At 34.3% G+C, this 21,075-nt stretch overlaps 1 protein-coding gene across 2 annotated transcripts in view; it reads right to left on the bottom strand.

Annotated features, from left to right (window-relative positions):
• The window catches only part of LOC131575807 (cadherin-9), a 70,359-nt gene extending 49,662 nt beyond the window's left edge, over positions 1-20,697 (bottom strand). Inside the window, exon 1 of one of the 2 annotated variants that reach the window (XM_058831778.1) lies at positions 20,470-20,697. In XM_058831778.1, coding sequence (XP_058687761.1) covers positions 20,470-20,697 — 228 coding nt within the window. The remainder of the gene's footprint in view (positions 1-20,469) is intronic. The other variant, XM_058831779.1, reaches the window with a different exon arrangement.
• Between the last annotated feature and the right edge of the window lie 378 nt (positions 20,698-21,075).

Raw genomic sequence — 21,075 nt, 5'->3', positions numbered from 1 at the left:
TATTTTATCCATCTAACTATCTACATAGTTCAAACTATCTACAAAGATGTCAGGTAACTCAAATTTTGATAGGTATTTTGAGCTTCCTACTTGTCTCATGTTTCTAACCAATGATAAACAGAATTTTCAAGCATGATAAAATTGTGACTAGAATGTGATTTCTTAGCAATGAAGAGTTCCAACACCTATTGCCAATTTACTACTAGGAAGTACTAAAAGGACGTTTGCAAGCTCTCACTTATCCTAAATATGAGAATTTCTAATTCCCATGTATGTTTTGTTTTGCTCTTCACATTAGAGGGACTTCCATTTATCTGTGAAGCAATTTTGCAAAATCACAGCTTGTGAAAAGCTTCTTACTATTTAGAATTATATAACTACAAAATACACTTTCAACTTATGAGACAGAGTAACTTCAAATAATATTGTGAAGGTTTATGCAAAATTAGTATACTGATACATATACTTGTAAAGAGACACTGCAATGTAATTTTGACCAATCTATACTGTGTTTCTTGATGACTAGTAATCTTCTGTGAACTGCTTAAATATTTTGAATTTATAATATAAAATACAATTCCAGCTTTTCAAATGTTAATTATTCTACATAAAGTCTACAGAAAATTGCCTTGCTGTAAATCACATGCAAAAATGTGGTGTGTTATAATAATCATGCCCTTTAATTGACTAAAACCAAAGAGCAAGAACATAATCATTTTCTAATTCATGTTTCCAGTTACAGTAAATAATTTTACATACAAAATACTTTTTGGAATTTTTATCATTAGTAAACTGTTTAGGTGTGTGAAAGAGGCTCAGATTTTCAAACTGGAGAAATAATATTAATGCATGTGATCTGAAGTAATCCTTGACTGCTCTCATTTCCCTCTACCTTTTACAGACTCAGCAGGTCTGGGAATGCCCACCATTTACAGAAAGCAAAATGTCATTCCTGTTGTTTATTCTAGATGACCTTTCTCTAAGTGGATTGGAGTAGATTAGAAAGCAAAAACTTCACATGGGTAGAAAACGAACTTTTCAAACATTTCCATTTTCATATCACAAATTGTTCATTCTGCAAGTCAGATAACCATGACACAATTTGATAAATGGAAAAAAAAAAACCCTACAACAGACACCCCCCCAAATCAAACCTACAAAGAAAAATCCAAACAAATCCCCCCAGAAACCACAAACAAAAGTACATTACATTAGATTTCTCAATATATACATATAATACATAGTAACCACTGAAAACAAATGTCATCCCCATTAATTTGTTTGAAACATGTTGAAGACATAACCCAGATGAACTGCTGAGTATCTGGATTTCTTAATACTCCTTTGCACACAAGTCTCTTTGTAGTCTTCTGTGGGATTGGCTAAACAGTTCTCAACACAAATTTTCCTGTGGACAAAGATATTTGTAATGATTAAGGGAATGATAATCACCTATTTTTTTAACAATGTATGTCTTATAAATATGGGCATACTTATAAATTCTCTCATAATCCTTTTTTTTCCTTTTTTTATAGATGAAGTGTACTTCTCAAATCAGCCTGTCTATCCAGTTTTGTGAACTCAATTTTTATATGATGTGATAATTGAAATCTTGATGTTCTCAAAAATCTTTATATAAATTTACGTGGATCACTGTTACTCTATTTTTCAATAAATAAATGAATAAGCAAGCAGTGATTATCTCAGAGTTCTGCAGTATAATTCTACTTTCCATAAATGAAGTACCTTTCTCCTCTAGTTTACCCTTCACCTTTATTTAGTACTGAAAATTTATCATAAAAGGTGTATATGGCACATAACTTCTTGGTTTCAGGCAGTATTTTGTTTGACTAGGCATTCTTAGTACGTCTAACTCATGACTTCTCTCAGAAGTGCTGTTATTATGCTCAGTAGACAAGATATCAGTATTCTTTGAAGTGAAAATACACCTCAGATTATTAAGTTCAGGAATTGGTATGGAATGTCAAACAAAATATAGAGTAAAAAAACAATATTACGTTAGAAAAGAGTTCCTTAAAGGTCCATGTTTCTTATTAATTCAGTTTTAATTTACTAAATTTCCAGTAAATTGCAGGTAATTCATTCTTAACTCTTTCTAATAGACAGTAACTCTTTTCAAGTTAGCCAGACATATAATCAATGGAAGAGGAGGGAATCAGTGAACACAGTTAACAAATTATATAGTGATATGAATACATTTTCTGCATTTAGAAACAAGAAATTTACAGACCTCATTTAGATTTCATTTTATTTTCAGTTTACTTCCATACAACTATTGTTGCAGAAGAAAAGGAGAAAAAAGAGCAATAAGAGCTACTTATTACTAGTGATGATTATGAATAAATACAGTGAAAACATTTATTTGGTGGTCTAAATTCAGAAAAGTGGTATAATCCACTTTGTGGAGAGGGGAGAGCAGAAATTAAAGACAAAGACACACTGGGAGAGGAGATACCCATGTTTATGTTGTAGTAAGCTACCTGCTAATGCTTATAAATTAGGAGGTTTACAATGTGCCTCTGTATCTTGGTATAGAAAAAGGTCTATTACTATAAATCTCTTACCTCCACTGCCTCCACACATACAGCCGTCTCTGGCAGACAAATCTTTATGTCTTGTGGTCTATTTGCCTGTAAATACTTTTAAGTAGGTGAGAGCAATTTTCTTTCCTTACCTTTAAAGTGAAGAAAATACATTGAGGGGTTTTTTGGTCAAAGGAATTCTTTAGTGACACTAAATTGGTATATCTGCATATGTTAGTGGGAGATGAAGGCCAGGCTAATTTCCACATTATTTCTGGAATAATTCTGGTTAATTTCTGGTAGTAGAAACTATGACCAGAACACAAGTGAACCTTTTAAAAGGTATGTTGATGAATCAGGATTGCATGGAACAGCAGTTCAAGGTAGAATACAGATGCACATGTGAGAGCAAAAAAGGCACAAATGCAGAGTTTTAAAGTCAGAAATATTGTAAAGGGGGGAGGAAGTGTTCAGATATTTCATACAATTATCAGGTGAGTAGGTAGGTAAGCAGGTAGGTGCTTGGGATCTGATCTGAAGGACAAATTAATCTGTGGTAATGTCTAGCCCCAGACCCAAATACCTGAAACTCCTAACATCCTGGTAACAAGGGATTGAGCAGAAGTTCCTATTTGTCTCGGCTATTTTTACTTCCTCTCCTCAAACCATGACAGGGAGGAAGACACAAAAATGAGTCTTTTCTTGGCATGGGGAAGCAGTTCTGGGTACAACAGGGTAGATACAGCTATGTTGTTTTATCTTTCTTCCTGCATTTACTGTCAAGCACATTGCCTTGTATATCGTGTATTGTGAAATATTGTGTTTGGTGTTCATCTTTATTTGCTATTTAGTGTTGTGTAGAAGTAGAATTAAAAAGTCATTTCAATAAAAGTCTTAAAAATTACCTTAGACAATATTAAAGTCCTCACAATATTTATTAGGTCCATCCTGTGGATTTCTAAAGGTATTTTCATAATTTCTGTGATTTTGCTATGATAATCTTAAAGGCTTTATCCCCCTTTTGCATTATATTTCTGTGATGGAACTCATAAGAAATTTGGTCTACAGCAGTCTTTTCTGTGATTTCTTTCCACTTCCACTTCCCCCAGTAAAGTTACATTGTATTTGTATTTATACAAATCATTGAAAATGTTAATGGTAAGTTTTTGAATACCTGTATATGTATTTCAGATGTTCAGAGTAGCCTACTGCATGTTGTTTGTTAATTTTGTCTGGACTATTGTTTTATTTTTATGTGTGTAATTCAAAGGTCTTTCTATAAGGGTTTCTTAGGGTTTAATACCTGGGTTTTTTTTCTTCCTGTTGATGGAGGTATAAGAATAAAATATGAAGAATAAAGGGTGCTAGTTATTTCTGTTTGAGATTATCATGACTCAGAAGGAGAAAACTGAAAACTATAAAAGACAAAGATTTTTAGCCCTGTAAAAATGAAAACTTATTTATGTTATTATACCAAATGCATTTCTATTTAAAGTTTTGATGAGCCATGATGCAGCAGTATGAATATATCTCTCTTTTTTTTTTTAATTATATATTTTGTAATTTATTCTTCAGATGCAAAATTTTTCTTCTTCCCTACCAAACCACTGTAAATCCAGTCTCTTAGTCCCTGGTACAGCTATGATGTTTCCACATAGAATCACAGAATATTTTGTATTGAAAGAGACCTTAAAGATCATATAGTTTCATCCCACCTGGCATAGGCAGGGACATCTTCCACATGCAAGTCGTAATTCACCTTTCACACAGTCTTTTTCTTGAGTTTACCTTTCATAGCGTTGCTTTCTTTATTGCTTACAGTGAAAGACTTAAGCCATGTGTAACTTCAAATTGAAAATATTTCTCATAAAATTAGAATAATGAAGCATTATATTGTTAGCTCTATAGATAGAAAGTGTTGAGGTTTGGTTGTAATGTACTCAGACCTCCTGGCTCTAGAAAATGTACAGAGAAAGACTAATAGACTGTGCATGGTGTGGACTATCAACCTGAAAAATGTCATGATTGTCAGATTTAGTATGGTTCTTTGAAATATCCTTATAGCTATTTAAATTTTAAATTGTTAAGTATTATAGTAAGCAGTGGGAAGGGACACCAGGTATGGACATAAGGTTCCCATGAATAGGAAGCATAAGCTATTTAGGTGTCTCTAAAGTGACCCTTTCTGAAACTAGAGGAAAATAAAGTTTATTTGTAAGATTCTTCAAATATCTTTTAATCACAGTTTTTAGCTAAAGCTCCTGGCTTGAGGGAAGAAACATGCTAGGTAAAGGAAAATGCGTGCATGTTTCTTTACAAAGCCATATGTCTATTTACATCAAATTTCTATTCATATATGGTGATTATATGATGCTCTTTATTTCTAAACTGTGAAACAGAAAGAAAGAGCTTTCCAAGTTATCCCGGTATATATCAAAGCATAAATTGATTTGAGACTGGGAATTTGACTGTAATTATCATTCTTAGGTTGCTCCAGTTAAAGAAGGTTGTTTATACATAGGTGGGAAAGAAGACAGTATTTGTGAAAGAAGAAAAGTATTACCTGAAACAAAATAATTTAATTCTAATCAAAAAATGAAAGTGGTGTGCTTGAAATAAGGGCTGGTATCATCTCAGCCAAACATAAAATCTCACACACAATGCATTGAGTGCTAGTGACAGGCAGGATATCAACTAGTGCCCCTTCTGTATGATTTCAGACCTTTGTGAGATCCACAGCAGTTAGGATACAGCATCAACAGCAGCTCAGACAATATTCTCCTTCATTAGCATTTTAAGTAATTAAAAACTCTAAAGACATCTTAATAGCTGCTGTAATTCTTCAGTGTGGGTTGAAGTAGCAGTATATGCATAGCTTTAATTTTCTATTTATGTGTGTTTAATCAAAAGTTTTATGTATGTGCTAAATGGCAATGTATTTACCTGACTTGAATATGTGACATCAGCACAAATTTCTTAATTAAACAACCAGACTCTATGTGTTATGGTAACCTAAGTGACTGTATTTTAAACAAGGCAAATGACATTTACTTTCCTTATCTTCTGCTTTCCAGCATCTGGTTCCTGTGCTCAGCTGCCTATTGTTAGAAATTCTCTGGAGAAGGATACTGTGAAAAACACTGCTGACATCAGCTGCAGGTGTTGATTTTTACTTAGTACTTAAGGGTAAATCTTGTTTCCATTCAGGAAGAATTCAGCAGAATTCTTAGCAGTCTTTTGGTTCAAATCATACAAACACAACATGGGGAAATTCCACATATATCTTCCGCATATGTAGGAAGGGGTCTTGGAAACCAGAGCTGTATTCTCATGTGCCTCCTTACCCTTCTTACCTTCTATAGCTCCTGTGCCCTTTATGATAAGTTGTAGTTAAACCTGCAAAATCAGTTGCATACTTACTTCTGCACAAAGAACTGGGCTTCAGAGCATATAATTTGTTAATTTTGTCTGGAATAGTGTTTTTTATTGATGTGTGTAATTCAAAGGTCTTTCTCTCTATTCTCCAAATCAACAGCTTAGTTATAGGTTTTCAGTCTGATGAAAAGAGCCAACTTTTTTTATTATTATTTATGGTTTGCCATACACAGTCATTTTTCTGTTCCATAACATGAGATACAGATTTATGGGAATTGACTCCAGTCATTAATTGTGTGCACAGGTCAGAAATTATGGCATCATAACACCTAGCACTGTCACTTTAATCAGTCCCTGGAACAGGTGTTAAATCCATCATTATTTTAAAGGCTTCACAATAACAGAGGATTCCTTTCTCATGGATTCTTCTTTCCCCAGAAACTCCTGAGTGAAATGTGTCTCTGTGCATGACTTTTCTTGTTATTTTAGAGGCACTCAAAATGTCCTTTGGTTCCAAAAGATGTGCATAGAGACAGGCAGGAATAAAAGCTATGGCCTGGAAGCAACATGAGTTTGTCATATGGATATATTATTCCCTACCCTCTGCAGAACTAATTGTTCTGAGCTGAGCTCTTTACTAATAAGCTTATAAAAAATACTCTAATAGGGGAGACCAATGGTTTTTTTAGCCAAGTACTTTATCTCAGAGGAAACAGGAGGTGCTGGTTTGAGAGAGTTCATTCTGACCACTGTACTTTTTGATTAGCTTAGCATCCCTGCCTCCCTGGCCCCAGAATTTAGAACTTTTAGATTATAACAGATCTGTATTTGGTTTTGTGATACGTTCTTTTCTATTTTCTTTTATGAATCTGATGTCCTTGAAGTTGTCTGGTTATCCATTGCCCTAACTTTGGACAAGGACTGTATTGACTGAATACACTGAATGTTTAAGTGTTTCCAGGAATGGGTCATCCCCATTCACCCACCTCAAAAATATATCAGTAACAGAAATATTTGAGTATTTTTTTCACTTCTGATCATAATTTCATGCATATATATGTATATGTATACTTATAGACAGTTGTGCACTGATCAAGACTGCATGGTTTTTAGGAAGTCATACGGTATAATGGAATAGTAAGATATTGATATGTAAGCCAATAAGATCAGTCTTTTTAGGCCTTAAATATGTAAACAGACTTCCAGGTTTTCAGCCCCAAGCAAAAAAAAACAGACTATAGGCTTGCTGACTGAAATTTTTTTAAGCTGCTGGATATGTATTTTCCAGAAATATTCAAAATCGGTTATTTACTCTCCTTAAAACATACTTGTTTTTACAAGAATGCATTTCAAACCTAAAAAGTTATTATGCTGAATTTCGTGCTTATTGATTCACAATGATCTCTACCACAAAGATTCATCTTTAAATTATGTATTTTTCCTAAGATCTTGCTTTGCAAACTGGTAAATGACACTGAACACACCTCACAAGAAATTAATTCATTTCTGAATACTAATTTCAGAATTCCACTGTTATGTGGTAGCACTTTAAATACCTTAAATGTTTATCTAAAACCAAATTTTCAAATAAACAGTAGTGGAAAGAAGGTAAGATAATTGTTTAAATTATCACTAAGGTCCTTGTTACTGCTTATTTATTGACAATGTTGACCAAGGCAAAAAAATAGAAAGAAAAAGAAAATCACAGACTGAAGTTAATTTTAAGTATCATACTATCTCTCTGTGTCAGTGAAAGTATTCTGTAGAGTTTTCCATGTAATTTTTCGTCAGTGTGAGTGGAGTTCCCCTCCTCCATGTCTGCTCCAAGACAGGCATGTGCCCAACTCCTGGTAAAATCTGGGAAGACGATTCTCAAAGTAGGTATATCAAAGAAAAGGTTTTAATCAGGACAGGACATAATAAGCACCAAGCCTCGAATCTGTGTTATGATATGGTAACTTCCTAAGGGAAGCTAATTTTTCAAGAAGAGTGTAATGAAAACCAGTAGTTAGGAAAAAAAAGTAGTTTAGTGTATTTTTTTCTTTTTCTTATTTGTCACTTATTTTGTATTCTTTGAAATTTGCATTACTTACTGATACAGTTCTTTTAAATCTTGTTTCCAAATACCGTCCTTGGAAGGTCACAGCTGTAATGAGGGCAAAGACAAGACATGGGCTGGAATAGATATCAAGACTTCTTAATGACTTCCATGGTGCAACAGAAACTGGTAAATGTAACTCCATTTCTAGGGTGCCTGAGATGGATTTTGGGCTCTGCATAAACCACAGGCTGATTGTACCTGTCTGATTAGCATGAAGATTGTGGCTTCGAAGGGAGCCAGGACAAGGCTCTCTGGGGCCTCAGATGAGAAAACTCCATGAAAGAGAAGTAGTGCCTAGAGAAATCAAAGCATAAGGCCCAAACAAAGCATAAAGCCCTGCAGACCAACAGTGTTGCTTCATGTTTAATTTAATAGCTGAATCTGCAAGCTGGCCAGATGAAGTGAGATTAAGGAGACAGTGCAGGAGTTATTTAGAAAGGACTTTAAAAAAATATTCTTAATGCAAATATTAATGAAAAAATAAGCTGCGGGAGGTGCATAAAGGAAATACTTAAACTATTATTAGTTCAACAACAAGGATAGTCAAAGCATTTGAATATGGTTAAGGCAGATAAAATTCTAAATGCATTGATGTTAATTTTCTAATAACTTTATGAAAAAAAATTGGTGGGGGGAGAACTGGAGAAATCAATTATGACTGTCTCCATTCTTTTCTGGAATCCATTCTTGTCTAAAAAAGTTCTCTGTACTTTGGAGAAAGACACAGCATACATAATAAAACTGGTTGTTTTGCTAATTATCCTACAGCTTCAGCTGGAGTCAAATGTTGACCATGATCTTGTTAATCATTTGAAAATAGATTTTAAAATAGAACTTGAGATTTTATTCTTATTTAAAATACAGGAGGAACAGGAGTGCTTTCTTTTTCCAAATTGTTTCCATTCTTGATGAGTGTTGTCATTCCTGTCTTGACCTCTCTAAATAGATAAGCCTTGCCATTATGTGAATTTGTCCCTATCCAGTAGCTATTCCATTCTGCATCAAAATGTTGTCATTGACTTGTTCTGTGACCTTAAATCACTGTTTCAGCAACTTTGTTGTAGTTTTCTCCCCAGAAGAAGAGATGTTTTGCCAGTGCCTGTCTCACCATAGGCAATGTTCTTTGCATATAAAACACTTTGATATTTCACTTAACGATACTTATGGAAGTGGAAATTATTAATCCCAGAATCATGGTTTTAACATTTGACTTATCCTTTTCTCTTTTATTCTCATCAAAACGATCAGTGTAAATCCTTTCTTTATCCTGAAGATAAACCAGTGTTTTACATGGATATACACAAACATATTTTCAGAATTTTTAGGATAATAAAAGGATTTTAAATTATAGGGGGGAAGGGTTGCTGATTAGTTTTTTATTTTACACAATTTGAATTTAGACCAGATTTACTGACCTGAAGTACAAAGAAAATTAATTGCAGTATCTAGTAAGATGAAATCAGAAATCAGAATCACAGGGTGATTCCTGTTTCCCTCTATATTTTAAGGGAGTGAAGAATTTCTTCTGCTATAGATTCATATTTTTCCCTTCACTTCATGCCTTTCAATATGTGATTCTAAATTTTTCATATGGAGTGTGTGGGAATCAAACCGCGACCTCTTCCATTTCATAATTACTAGACTTTATAGATTAATGTATTTGCATATTCTGTGAAATTTAGAGTTAAAAAAACCCCAAAACACTTAAGTGATTTATTTTCCTTTCTTGCAACAATCCTTCTTCCATTTACTTCGGTGACAATGGATACAGAAATATTTGTTCCTATGCCAAATTCCTCTTTAAATTAAATTTATTGTCCACACCACTTGTTTATATCTAATTAGTATATGTTTAACATTAAATGGCAAATGTTTATTTCTTTTAGTCACTTTATATATAATACAGTCTTTTTTTTTTCAAATTATGAATTAAATTAGAAGAAACACACACACAAATTTTAAAGGAATTTTAATATCACCTTTTTAAATGCAAACATTTTAATGGTAGAGAGAAAGTGAAAGGAAATACTTTCAATATTTTATTTTTCATTTCTTAATTTGTTCTTATCAGTCAGCTACCTGTTGTATATGAACATTTAATGCTCTGTTACCTCCTGGTATTTGACAGGGTTTATTCATCAGAAATGCTTATTAAAAAGAAAAATATGTTTACTTTCACAATCCCTGTAAGACTGAACTATCAGAAGAGCACCATTTTTAAAGGTTGCATCAGTACTTGTAACATTTTTATCAGTGTGATATATTAGTGTTTAATTCCAGTTTAACTGCATAGAAGTTGTAAACCAGAACTTTTTTATAAGAACCAAATTTATTCTCAATATTTGGAAATCTAGTTTAATTCAGCTCTTAATCAGAAATATGTATTAGTAGTTAAAAGTTCAAATGGCAAAAATAGCTAAATGGTGGTGACAAGTACCAATTTGAAGTTAAGTAGATTAATTTTATGAATGCTTGAGTAGAAATATAACAATATCCCATTTACTATCTCTGTCTTGGTCATTGTTATGCATCAGAAAAAGTTAAAGCAATTGGTTATATCACAAATTCAAGCATTCAGGCATTGTTCTCCAAATAGGTAGATAGTAAATATCTGGTTCTGTATATTTCTCCATTTCATAGTGTACCCTGGTATACCATTCAGCTCAATACTTCATGGCTATTGTTGTTAAATTCCAGAGCTTTTTTTGTAATATTGTATGGGAACAAGTAATACACAGATATGTTCTGAGGAAAAGCTTCATTAGAGAAACATTGGCAATTACAGATGGAAAAAATAAAGTAAAATTTATATAAAACAAAAAATTTAGTCAAATATTATTAATAATTATTTCCAGCATTAATAATTATTTTTATGGCAGGATGTGGGCTAAAAATTCCTTCTGGTAGCTGAATCAACCATTCTAAAGAACTGTGAGATTCTGGAAAAAGTTTTACAACTAAAGGGAGAAGTGGTGCCATTTCTCCTTAGGTTTCTCCTATGGAAATGAAGAATTAGAAACAAAAATTTCTCTTCAGTTAAATAACTCAATATCATCACCAAGGCTGTCATTTCCTTGCACTCAAAATTTGGAAAAAAACTGTTTTAGTGGTGTCCATCTGAAATGGGCATACTTGTGTCTGAAATGTGAAGAAAACCAGAGGAATTTGTGACTTCTGAAATGTTCATGGAGGCTGTAATTCTTTCTTATTAATTTTACTATATTCTGCTGTGTAAAAACGGAAAAGAGGGATTTCATCAGGGTTTCTTGGCCGTGTAAGAGTGAGCAGAAGTTTGCCCATGTGTTTGTGCTGCTACAGCAGTACATATGGCAATGGTCAGACCGCGGTTATGTATTTCCAAAAGTGATAAGAGTACCCAGGTTCCTCTTTTGGTTGATACACAGCATAGTGTTAAATTGGCCAATTACATGGACTAGACTAACATTTTTTTTCAGCTTCCAGAAGTCTGAAATGTGTGATGACTCCTGCAATACACAAGATTTGATATATCAGGCACATATAGGAAGAAAACACTGGCTGTTCTAGGCAGTTGCTTGTTGACAGCTTTGCTATTTGTTCTTGAGATGACTATTCATAACCCTCTCCCTGACAGACCAGACATTGCAAAACACCATCCTCTGATGCTGTCAAACCGACCTTTTTAGGTAGTCACATATTCTTTTGCTCTGATGGCTTTTGCACTCTATCACTGGGCTGGCAGGTACCAATCAACCACAATATAGCCAAAGCACTTACCCTCTCCAGAATCATTCCCATAATGTAATCAAGGAAATAAATAAACAACATAATGACAAATATCTCGTGAAATGCGTTTCCCTCAACCTCCCACCTTTTCATGCACAATAAATGATTGCCTGATAATAGATAATGATAGGTCTGCAGCTTGCCACTAGCCTAATCTTCTTTTTCCAGGCTTAATGCTGCAAGGTTTAGAAATACTAGCCAAGGAAGTTTTAATAAGATAAAGCTATTCTACGAATAACAATTACCTACTGTGCCAAGTTCCTGAGCCAGACAGATCTTCAAGCCAGACCTTCTTAGGCCTTTCCACATATGGAGCTTGATAAGAACAAGAGACGTTTAAGCTCAGAAAAGCCATTTTTATTAAAATGAAAATTATGTTTTAACTGGCAGCTGGCAATTATCACTGCAGACAGAAGAGGACTCCATCGTCCATGGCTTATGTGTCTTTAAAACAGGTAGTTTTACTTCAAGTCCTATTTTTTTTATTAGCTGGTCAACAATTGCTCAATCCCAGTGAACTCCACAGGGGAGGCCTCCACTGTGCAGGCTCTATTCCTGCTGTTTGCACCCATCCCCTTGGTGCTCTGAGCACACCCAGGACATCCCCAGGGAAGGTAGCTGTAACTAAGCCAAGAGCAAGCATTGAGATGAACTCCATGCCATTGCTGCTAGGCTGTGTATTGGGTGAGCATAACTTTTTCCACACCTGAGAGAAGCATGGAGGGAGAGAGGGAAAAGGGAAAAGAATTGGAGAAATATTGCTGCTTTTGCCTGTATCGAATTGTCTTGTATTGACTTTGGCTTTAAAAATAGCTTAATAATTTTTTAGATGCCTGAATTTTTGCTATGGATGAAGTTTTCAGTTAGTGTTGCTAAATTTTCAAAAATTTCATTGAAAATTCCCATTTTTCCAGTAAGTATCTATAAAAGCACATGTTTGGTAGTTTCCGGTTTTATTCTTTTTTAATTGAAAATCATTGCATGGATGTTCTGTCCCCTGAGAGAAGAGGGAAGGGACAAGGAAATGGTAAAAAACAAGGGAAAGGGTAAAGAGGAAATTTGCAATAAAAGGTTTGAGGATTTCCTCATTTATGTTTCTGGGTTTATTTTGGTTCAGTTTTTTTGTTTGTTTTATTTAATTTTTTCCCCTCAAAACAAGTTTAGCTGATTTAGCAGCTGAACATGAAAAGCACACAGAATCCTTGAGAACAGAACAGACAGGGCCCTAAAGAGATATACCTAGAGCCTCCAGGTAGGATCACTGTCACCGTTCTGGCATGTGGTTTTCTGTGGTTTGTCATGGAAACATCCAGTATCAATACAATCCTGTCTCACTGAGAGTTCTTTACCAAGTATTTAACTGTATTGACTGTATTTACCATTAAAAACTTTTTTCCTGATGATGACTGTAAATCAACCTTATGGCAATATGAACCCAACTTCTTGCCCTGAACATGACAAGAACTTCAGATTGTTTTTTTAACAGCCTTTTATGTAGCTGAAGAAACAGAAGCTGTCAGATCTCGTGACAGCTGCTCTGTCTGTACCAAACAATGCCAACTCACTCGTGCTATTCATGTCTTTGAAGTCTCTGATCATTGCAGTTGTTTTCAAAAATAATTCTTTATTTTATATGAAATGTGATGTTCAAATTTGACAGCAAAATTCTAGCTCAGGCCCATTATTGCAATGTAACATTAGAGATATTTCATGTTTAAACTGTTTATACTTGGGTTATCCATGATGTGATTAGATCTCACCACTATTTTTGAAACTTCAATCAAAAATGTATTTATGTTCTTAGAAGTTACTTTTTTCCCTTTCTAGAAAAAAAAGAGTCCCGTTGTTTTTGGAGGATGTAACATTTGTCTTTCATCATTTTCTTCCTTGGCCCTCCAGCCTTCTTTTTAAAATAACAAAATGTATTGAAGGCTTTGGGGTTTTTTTTATTATTTTTTGACAAAAAATAAATTTTACTCCCACCAATTTTTCAATAAGTTTTATGTTGGAAGACTTAAGAAAATAAATTATTTTTAAACAAGTAAAGCTATGGCTCCTTATTGGTATTTGTAATTAAGTTATGAATGTGTCTAAGACAGGGACTTGTGGCATTTTTAAATTTTTTTTTCCCCTCTGTCTGTTTCAATTTTAGCTTTATTTTGGTGATTCATCTGCATAGGATATGGCTGTTTGAAAGTAGATCAAATATGAATTGGAAAAAATGTGCTAACTGAAGAATGCAGGGTAAGTGGAGATGATTTATTAATTTACGAATCAAAGAAGTCTTCTCTTTTGTGTTTTCTTGGTCAGACTGTTTTTCTTATTTTTTTATATTTACTGTCATTATTTTTTTTTCCTCTTTCTGTTTTGATGCACCATTATTTCCTTGTATTTATTCAAATACAAGGAAAAATTTGAGGTCTGAGAAAGTAAAGACAAAAGGAGACCCTACTAATTTTTCATCTTTTATTTAAATTTAAAATATTGGTTTTACTTTAGGAACAGTGATTCTAATGAAAATATATTATTAGATCTTCTTCAAAAGCTGTGATTTATGAGATGGCTTTGGGATACAGTGCATACTAGATGGAATATATTAAGAATGTGATGAAATCTTCCCCCAGTTGAATTATATTTTTAAATGATAGAAGCATATGATTTGTTTATGCTTCTGTTGGGTTTTGTTTTTTGGGTTTTATTTTTTTTCAATTTACCATAGTTCTAAGTTAAAAGATATCAAAAACCATTCTGTTTCTAGCCTCATTTAGTTGCTCTCATGATTGCAACAATTTTACAGGGGGTACAAATGGAATGTAGCTATAACAAGGTAGAGGACACGTTTGAAACTCTGAAAGGATAGTGCACCTGCATAGTCTCTCATCCTTATAGGTCTCTCTTAAACTGAATGTAGAGGGAAAATAGCAAACACTGTAAAGAAATCTCTATGGAAAAATTGCATAAATTGCTTCAGGTCACACATAAAAAAGTAAGTTCTCTCTCATGCTACAAATGCAAGATAAAAATTCAGTCCACAAAGAAAATATTAGGGAATTAATAAAAACTACTGTGGAAGAGAACATTATGCTCCAGGATGGAGCAACTAAGGTTACTGCTGGTTTGGGCACTGCAGTGTTGCCAACAGCCAGCTGGTTTGGGTCATCCCTGTGGGCCATAAACTTTCTCCCAAGCTGCTCAGAGGGGAGACCGAGTATAGCCAGGGCCTCAGAAACATGTTCTGAGGACATGAATGAATGAGGATATGACTAATAAAAAAATTGCTTTTGTGCTCACAGGTTTCCATCTTCTCTGCTGCTTTTTGTATTAAGAGGGAGCCTACTCTGGACTGGTAGGTGTGGCAAAGGTAGACAGCCAAGTAATGTGAAATAATATTTTCAGCCATTAGTACATTACAGTCTACATTTACAAGAAAATATTATCCAAATCCATTGAATAATAATAAAAAATACCTCAAAACCATTCAGTTCAAAGGTGCATTTGAGTGAATTCTTTTTAAATAACCAGATCTGGTGAGGCTGGCAATTCAGTGATACTTCTTTTATTGTTTTTAAGTTAAATAGTTATTAAGCTAATAATTATTTATGAAGTTGAATTAAGTCTTATGACAGACTGCGGGAGCATACAACCTTATTTGTAGATGTCTGAATATTTATAAATGCAGATTACAAGAAAAAAATATCTGCTTTTAAATATATATTTATATAAAAATATATTTTAAATATATATAATATATATTTTACCCCACCCTTCCAAAAACCAAACCAAACACTTCCCCCACCCCTCCAAAAAAAACCCTCTTGCTATTTTTCTTTTCACTTTATACTTCTTGTTAAGACACACAAACAAATGTCATGAAACAAATTTCCTGGTTAACTGGTGGTAGAAGAGAGATATGTCTTCAGTTTGCATCCAATTTAAATGCTGCTTATGACATGCAGAACCTAGTTAATTTATTTTTATGGACGTTATTAAACATGAGGTTATTCATGAACTCCTAATTTTGAGCAGTGACATTTATTTTTTTTATTTTTTTAATTTTGTATTTCCCCCCTTATTATGAGAAAGTTTGTGGCAGCGTGAAAAAAATGGTTTTATTCTCGTTTGTTTCTTCTTTTTAAAATTCTGGGATATGGCAGGTGTTTTGTTGTAATGTTCATAATAGGGTCTGACATATACTGCATGGTACTACACCCATTATCTGCCCATCAAGATTAGCAGCTTTTTATTATCAAAGTGCCTCTTTGGTATAGGGAGAGGAGAGCTTCTATGTAAAATATGCAATTGAGTGACTCAAAGAAGGGAAAATCTCATCTCTTGAAATCACTTCAATATACTGCTGCAAAACATAAAGGACCATGTTTTCCAAAATGGCTAATGATTTTCATCTGGTCTGTTTCTTCTTGTCTAGGGATGTTTCATAAGGGCTGTAGTTAAAGATACTTTGCATTTTACACAAGTGATGTGTATTCAGTGGGTATCAGTTATGTCATTTAGAAATGGAAACACATAAAATCAATATTATCTTTGGAAAACAAAGCTACTTTTTCCTTGAGGGCTATTTGCTTAGAGCCTTCTTACAAGTTTTTTCTGTGACTAATAAGCATCATCCTCATCAGCGTTTTAATACTTCCTGAATCGCTTGTCCATTTTTTTTTTTTTTTTAGATTATTATCTCTTTGGATTGTTTGTTAGGAAGTATATTTGGTATACTTTTCTCACAGAAGGTCAGTGTTTTAACTTTAATTTCTCAGGTTCTGCAAGGCTATTAAAGTTAATAGCAGCAAAGAGGCTGAATCTATGGCCCCTCCCTTGCAAAAGAAAAAGAGATCCCAGATATGACACACAGGCATTTATTTTCTCAACACCTTCTTATTTCATAAAGGTTGTTCTTCTTCCTTTAAGAAGAATTTAATCTCATAAATTTAACTATTAATGCTATATTGTAATCTACTTTTTCTGTAAATTCTTAGTAGGCAGAATCAGGTTTTAGAGTTCTTTTCACTACATCCTCTAAAAAGTCCTCACATTGATAATCTGATTGAGATATACATCTCACTAGGCAACAGGCATTTTGAAAGAATGTAGCCATTTTTATCTTTTAGAATTTATTTTTTCTTCTTTTCTAATTTTTTAAACAGGACTGTTACTGCTTACCTTACATATGTCTGACTGAATATTTAATTTGTAAACTCTCCTGAGCAATGTTTATCTCCCTATGCATTTTAGAAACAACATGTAGCAAGATGCATCCACTGGTTGGCCTAAGTATTTCCTGAATATAATTTAAAAGGAAAAGAAATCAAAGGATACCATAAGCACAACATGTATGAGTACTAAAACCCAACAAATTTAAGGACTTCCTATCCACTTATCTTTAATGCATTCACCTGTATTTGAGACATGAATCTTCTGAGTTTGCAGAAGGAAAGAAAGATGTGAGGTAGACATGTTGTAAGTTGTCTGAATTTACATTGACTCCCATCACAGTCACAAGACAATTGTTCTGTATTGTTGTAATGCAGTTAGGAAAAATGGTATGACCCAAAGAATGTATCCCCGAAAATGTAGACTTGTAAGTTCTTTCCCTTATCTTGTTCTCCCCAGGTTCCCTTATTGGTTGTGTAAATCTCCCACAGCCCCTTCCCCTGTCCTGAAAAAGGGCTGCTTATCGATACCTCTTCCTCTTTCCCTCCTGCCATCTCACCCCAAAAGATCCCAAGAAATAAAGCTGCAACTGCCATCTCAGCAAAGGGAAAGAGCCTCATTTTTAGGGCCTTGTCTGGCAAGCTAAAACTACCTCCCCAGCCTCCCTGCCCACTGCAGGGTGGACAGTGGTAACAGAGGGGATGGGGACAAAGTTATAATAGCACTGCATATATCCCCCATCCTTACAGGGTGGCTGCCAACTATCCAACTATAAAAATTACTATTTAAAATATCATTTCAGATATGAGGGAGAAACTCCACTCCAGGGACCTGTGCAACTTAGTGAAGCCTGAACACAAGGAGTCCTCTCATAGGGGCCAGACTGCCAGCCAGGATTTGGGCAGTCCAGTGGTCGAAGTGTCCAGTTGTCCTCTGCTGGTCCGAAAAGGGCTGGGGTCTGAGTAGCAAGAATGAGAGGTGTGGGGATGTCACAGAATTGCTCTCCATCCTGCAAACTCATCCTTCTTAGTAAACCGTTTTTATCTCATTATGTTGTACTGAGTGATCCTTCCCCACTGCCAATAACTGAATGAACTCATAACAAAATAAAACATCAATAAAGTAACATTAGTAACAAAACATAATGACCAGGCAGATAAAAATTGTATGAGAATAGAAACAGGGTGGGAAAGCTAATTTTTTACTATTATAGCTATGATCCCCTAGAAGTTTATTTTCTGGTAAAGTTTCTTAATTCAATTTATTTAAATTTTAGTAGTACATTTGTTATTCTACCCCAGTAGCCCATCTGCCTGTGCATATCCATGTTAAAGAGGGGATAGATAAGAATGCTTGCTATGAACTAGTTCCCATGGGTTAGAATAAAAGTGCTCTTACTTCACACATGCTAGTTTGCTAATTACCGTCACTTTGAAGAGGAGAATACTAAACCTGAGATTTAAGCCATTCTCAGAATCATGTTGTTCGATTAAGTTGTTGGGGTGCTTTTTCTTTCTTTAAAAAAATTCCTTCTTTGACTTATTGTAGCAGCTCCCTCTGGGTGCTGCATGTCACATGTACCTGAGTCAATTTAAACTAATTCAAAATGTATTTACCATGGTTTTATACCACTGAGGACAGAACTGTGATAATTTCATCATGGTATAAACTGTATAAAATTAGTGAAAACACATGGAGTTCATCATTTCAATGCAACTCCTCTTTGGAACACAGGATAATTGAGGTGATTTCTATCTGTTTAGAGAATCAGAAATGCTGACCTCTCTCAGGGGTCTTGCTGTAATATTTTGCAGCAAAGTGTAAAAATCTCAACATGTTATTTGCGTTATAGGAAGTGAAACATCTCAGACCCAACTACTCTACAGCTGTCTGGTTTTTCTTCCTGGACTTAAGTCTATGGTAATAAGGTCTAATAGTTTTTAATTAGTTTGGAACAAGTAAGAGGTAATCTTATCTTACTCTGGTAAGTTTGCATCTGTTGCAATATAACATGTAAGCATTCCTTGTGTGAAACAGGGATGGTGGTGATGGTCTTGACATAAGCTTAATTTATTTGAGTGTTAAAGTGGTTTTAAGCCATTCATCTATATTCAGTGGGATTGAAATTGGAAACAGCTCTAAAGTTTGACATTTACTTCTCCTCTATGACAGATTTCTATTAAAAAAAATAAGTATTTCTGTCAGTTTAGAGCTAACTCTACAGCTATAGAGTTTGAATTATTGTGAACCTTTTTGTATGTTCTCTTGAAAAGTGTACTCAATATTAAATAATACTTGCAAACACATTGTTGTCTTTAGAAATATTTCTATGCAATTAGTTCATCCTTTATTGAAAACTCTTTTGCCTACAACAAACCTTCCTATTTTACACACTGATAAAAAGACTTAGCAATATTATTTGCCTTTGTCTTATTTATGCTTCTTCATGTCAGAATTTATTTTGTGGAAAACAGAATTGTACAGGTATTGGTATGAACAAGGTAAGAATCAAGCTCATAGTTATCAGGGTTGACTTCTTTGACATTTGTTTTTTAATATCGGAAGATGACTTGCATGTTTTCCATATGATCATGTGACCAGAGATATTAGCTAATGTTCAAAAATATTTTGGAGCTTTAATCTACAAATATCCAAATCAGTTTAGTAGCTAGGCACCTGTAAATGAGAGAATTACTTGAATAAGAGCTAGTGACAGCATTGTGGATGAATGATAGAAACTGAATTGGACATTTATTAATTTAAGCCATTAAGATTAACATTTACTTAATTGTAAGTCACTCTGGGTGTATTCTAGATCTCTGTTATTCTAGATCTTAATAAAGATATCTTGGTTATACTAAGTCAGATCTGTGGATGGTGAGACAAGAGAGGGCTAAATATCCAGAAATTTTTGAGTTTCATGTTATCAGAAAAGGTAGGACTGGAGACAACTGGAATTCAGAGGTTCTATTTTTGACAACATCTGGTGTAGATAGATCACCAAGAATGTAAAGCCCTTCAAGTAATTAAGTAAAATTTTCAGTTTATTTCAGAAATCAGAAAAACCAGGTTTCTTTTCCCCCTCAAACACTATAGCCCTACTTGGAATCATGGAGAGACAGTAATTTTATTGTTAATAGAATTACATATTTCACGTCAGAAAGTATACAGCCCAGCACATCAGCAAATGCCACAAGGTAGATGAATGAAATAATAACTTTTCTATTCTCTTATCTAATATTTATGTTTAACAGTTGAAAAAATGATAAAACTTGCATGGGCATATGTAATAGGAAATTGGAACATTTTAGTCTGAACAGTTTCTTTTTTTTTTCACTGAACTTCGTTTCTCTCGCACCTTTGAACAAACATGGAACCACAGGTGGCCTGTGGTGTGCTTTGACATAACGAGAAATTGAGACCACTGCTGTACAAAAAGCACAACAGCTGTGGAGAAGGAGTGGAAATACCAAGGGTGTTAGATGCATCACCTTTAAAGAATCCTTTAAACACAAAGCTTACCTTGCCCACGTATTGAGTATCTGGACCTGTGTACTCCTCCAGCAAGAAAAATTGATTCCACATCCAACCACGCTTGGTGCGGTGCAGTGTTTTTCCATCACTCTCTGACAATCCTGTTATCCTTTCACTGTGTGAGTGCTTGTTAGTCCTTTTTTGGGACGGCGTCATATGAACCACATAAAACACAGAGCTCCAAAGCAAAACTGTCAGAAAGGAGTGAGTCCTCATCATTTCCAGAGATGCTGTTAGCCTCCACTCCTCTAATAATTCACCAGAACAAATTTTTCAAATGTTATATTCCTCTTGTAAGAAAAACCTAGGGGACAGAGAAAAGTGTGTAAGTTGAAATAACTTTTTTTCCCTAAGGAAACAGGAACACCGTCAAGTGATCACAACAATAAGCCATGGGAATGACAAATAACCATGAAAATTACTCAGAGAGTTTTAAGTCAAGTTCTTTAATGTCTTTTTTCATCTTATACTAGTTCACTCACATGGCATATAGATGTTAATTTAAAACACAAGCTGAGTAAAATACTCTCTCTGAAAGCTTTAGCTACCAGCAGCATCCTGACACAAGGAGAGAGCCCAAATAAGAAATCTTCC

This window comes from Poecile atricapillus, chromosome 2 (assembly GCF_030490865.1).
Source record: "Poecile atricapillus isolate bPoeAtr1 chromosome 2, bPoeAtr1.hap1, whole genome shotgun sequence".
In the NCBI taxonomy this organism is placed as follows: Eukaryota; Metazoa; Chordata; class Aves; order Passeriformes; family Paridae; genus Poecile; species Poecile atricapillus.
Note: the sequence above shows the minus strand (reverse complement) of the source record. Positions and strands in the feature narration are given on the sequence as shown.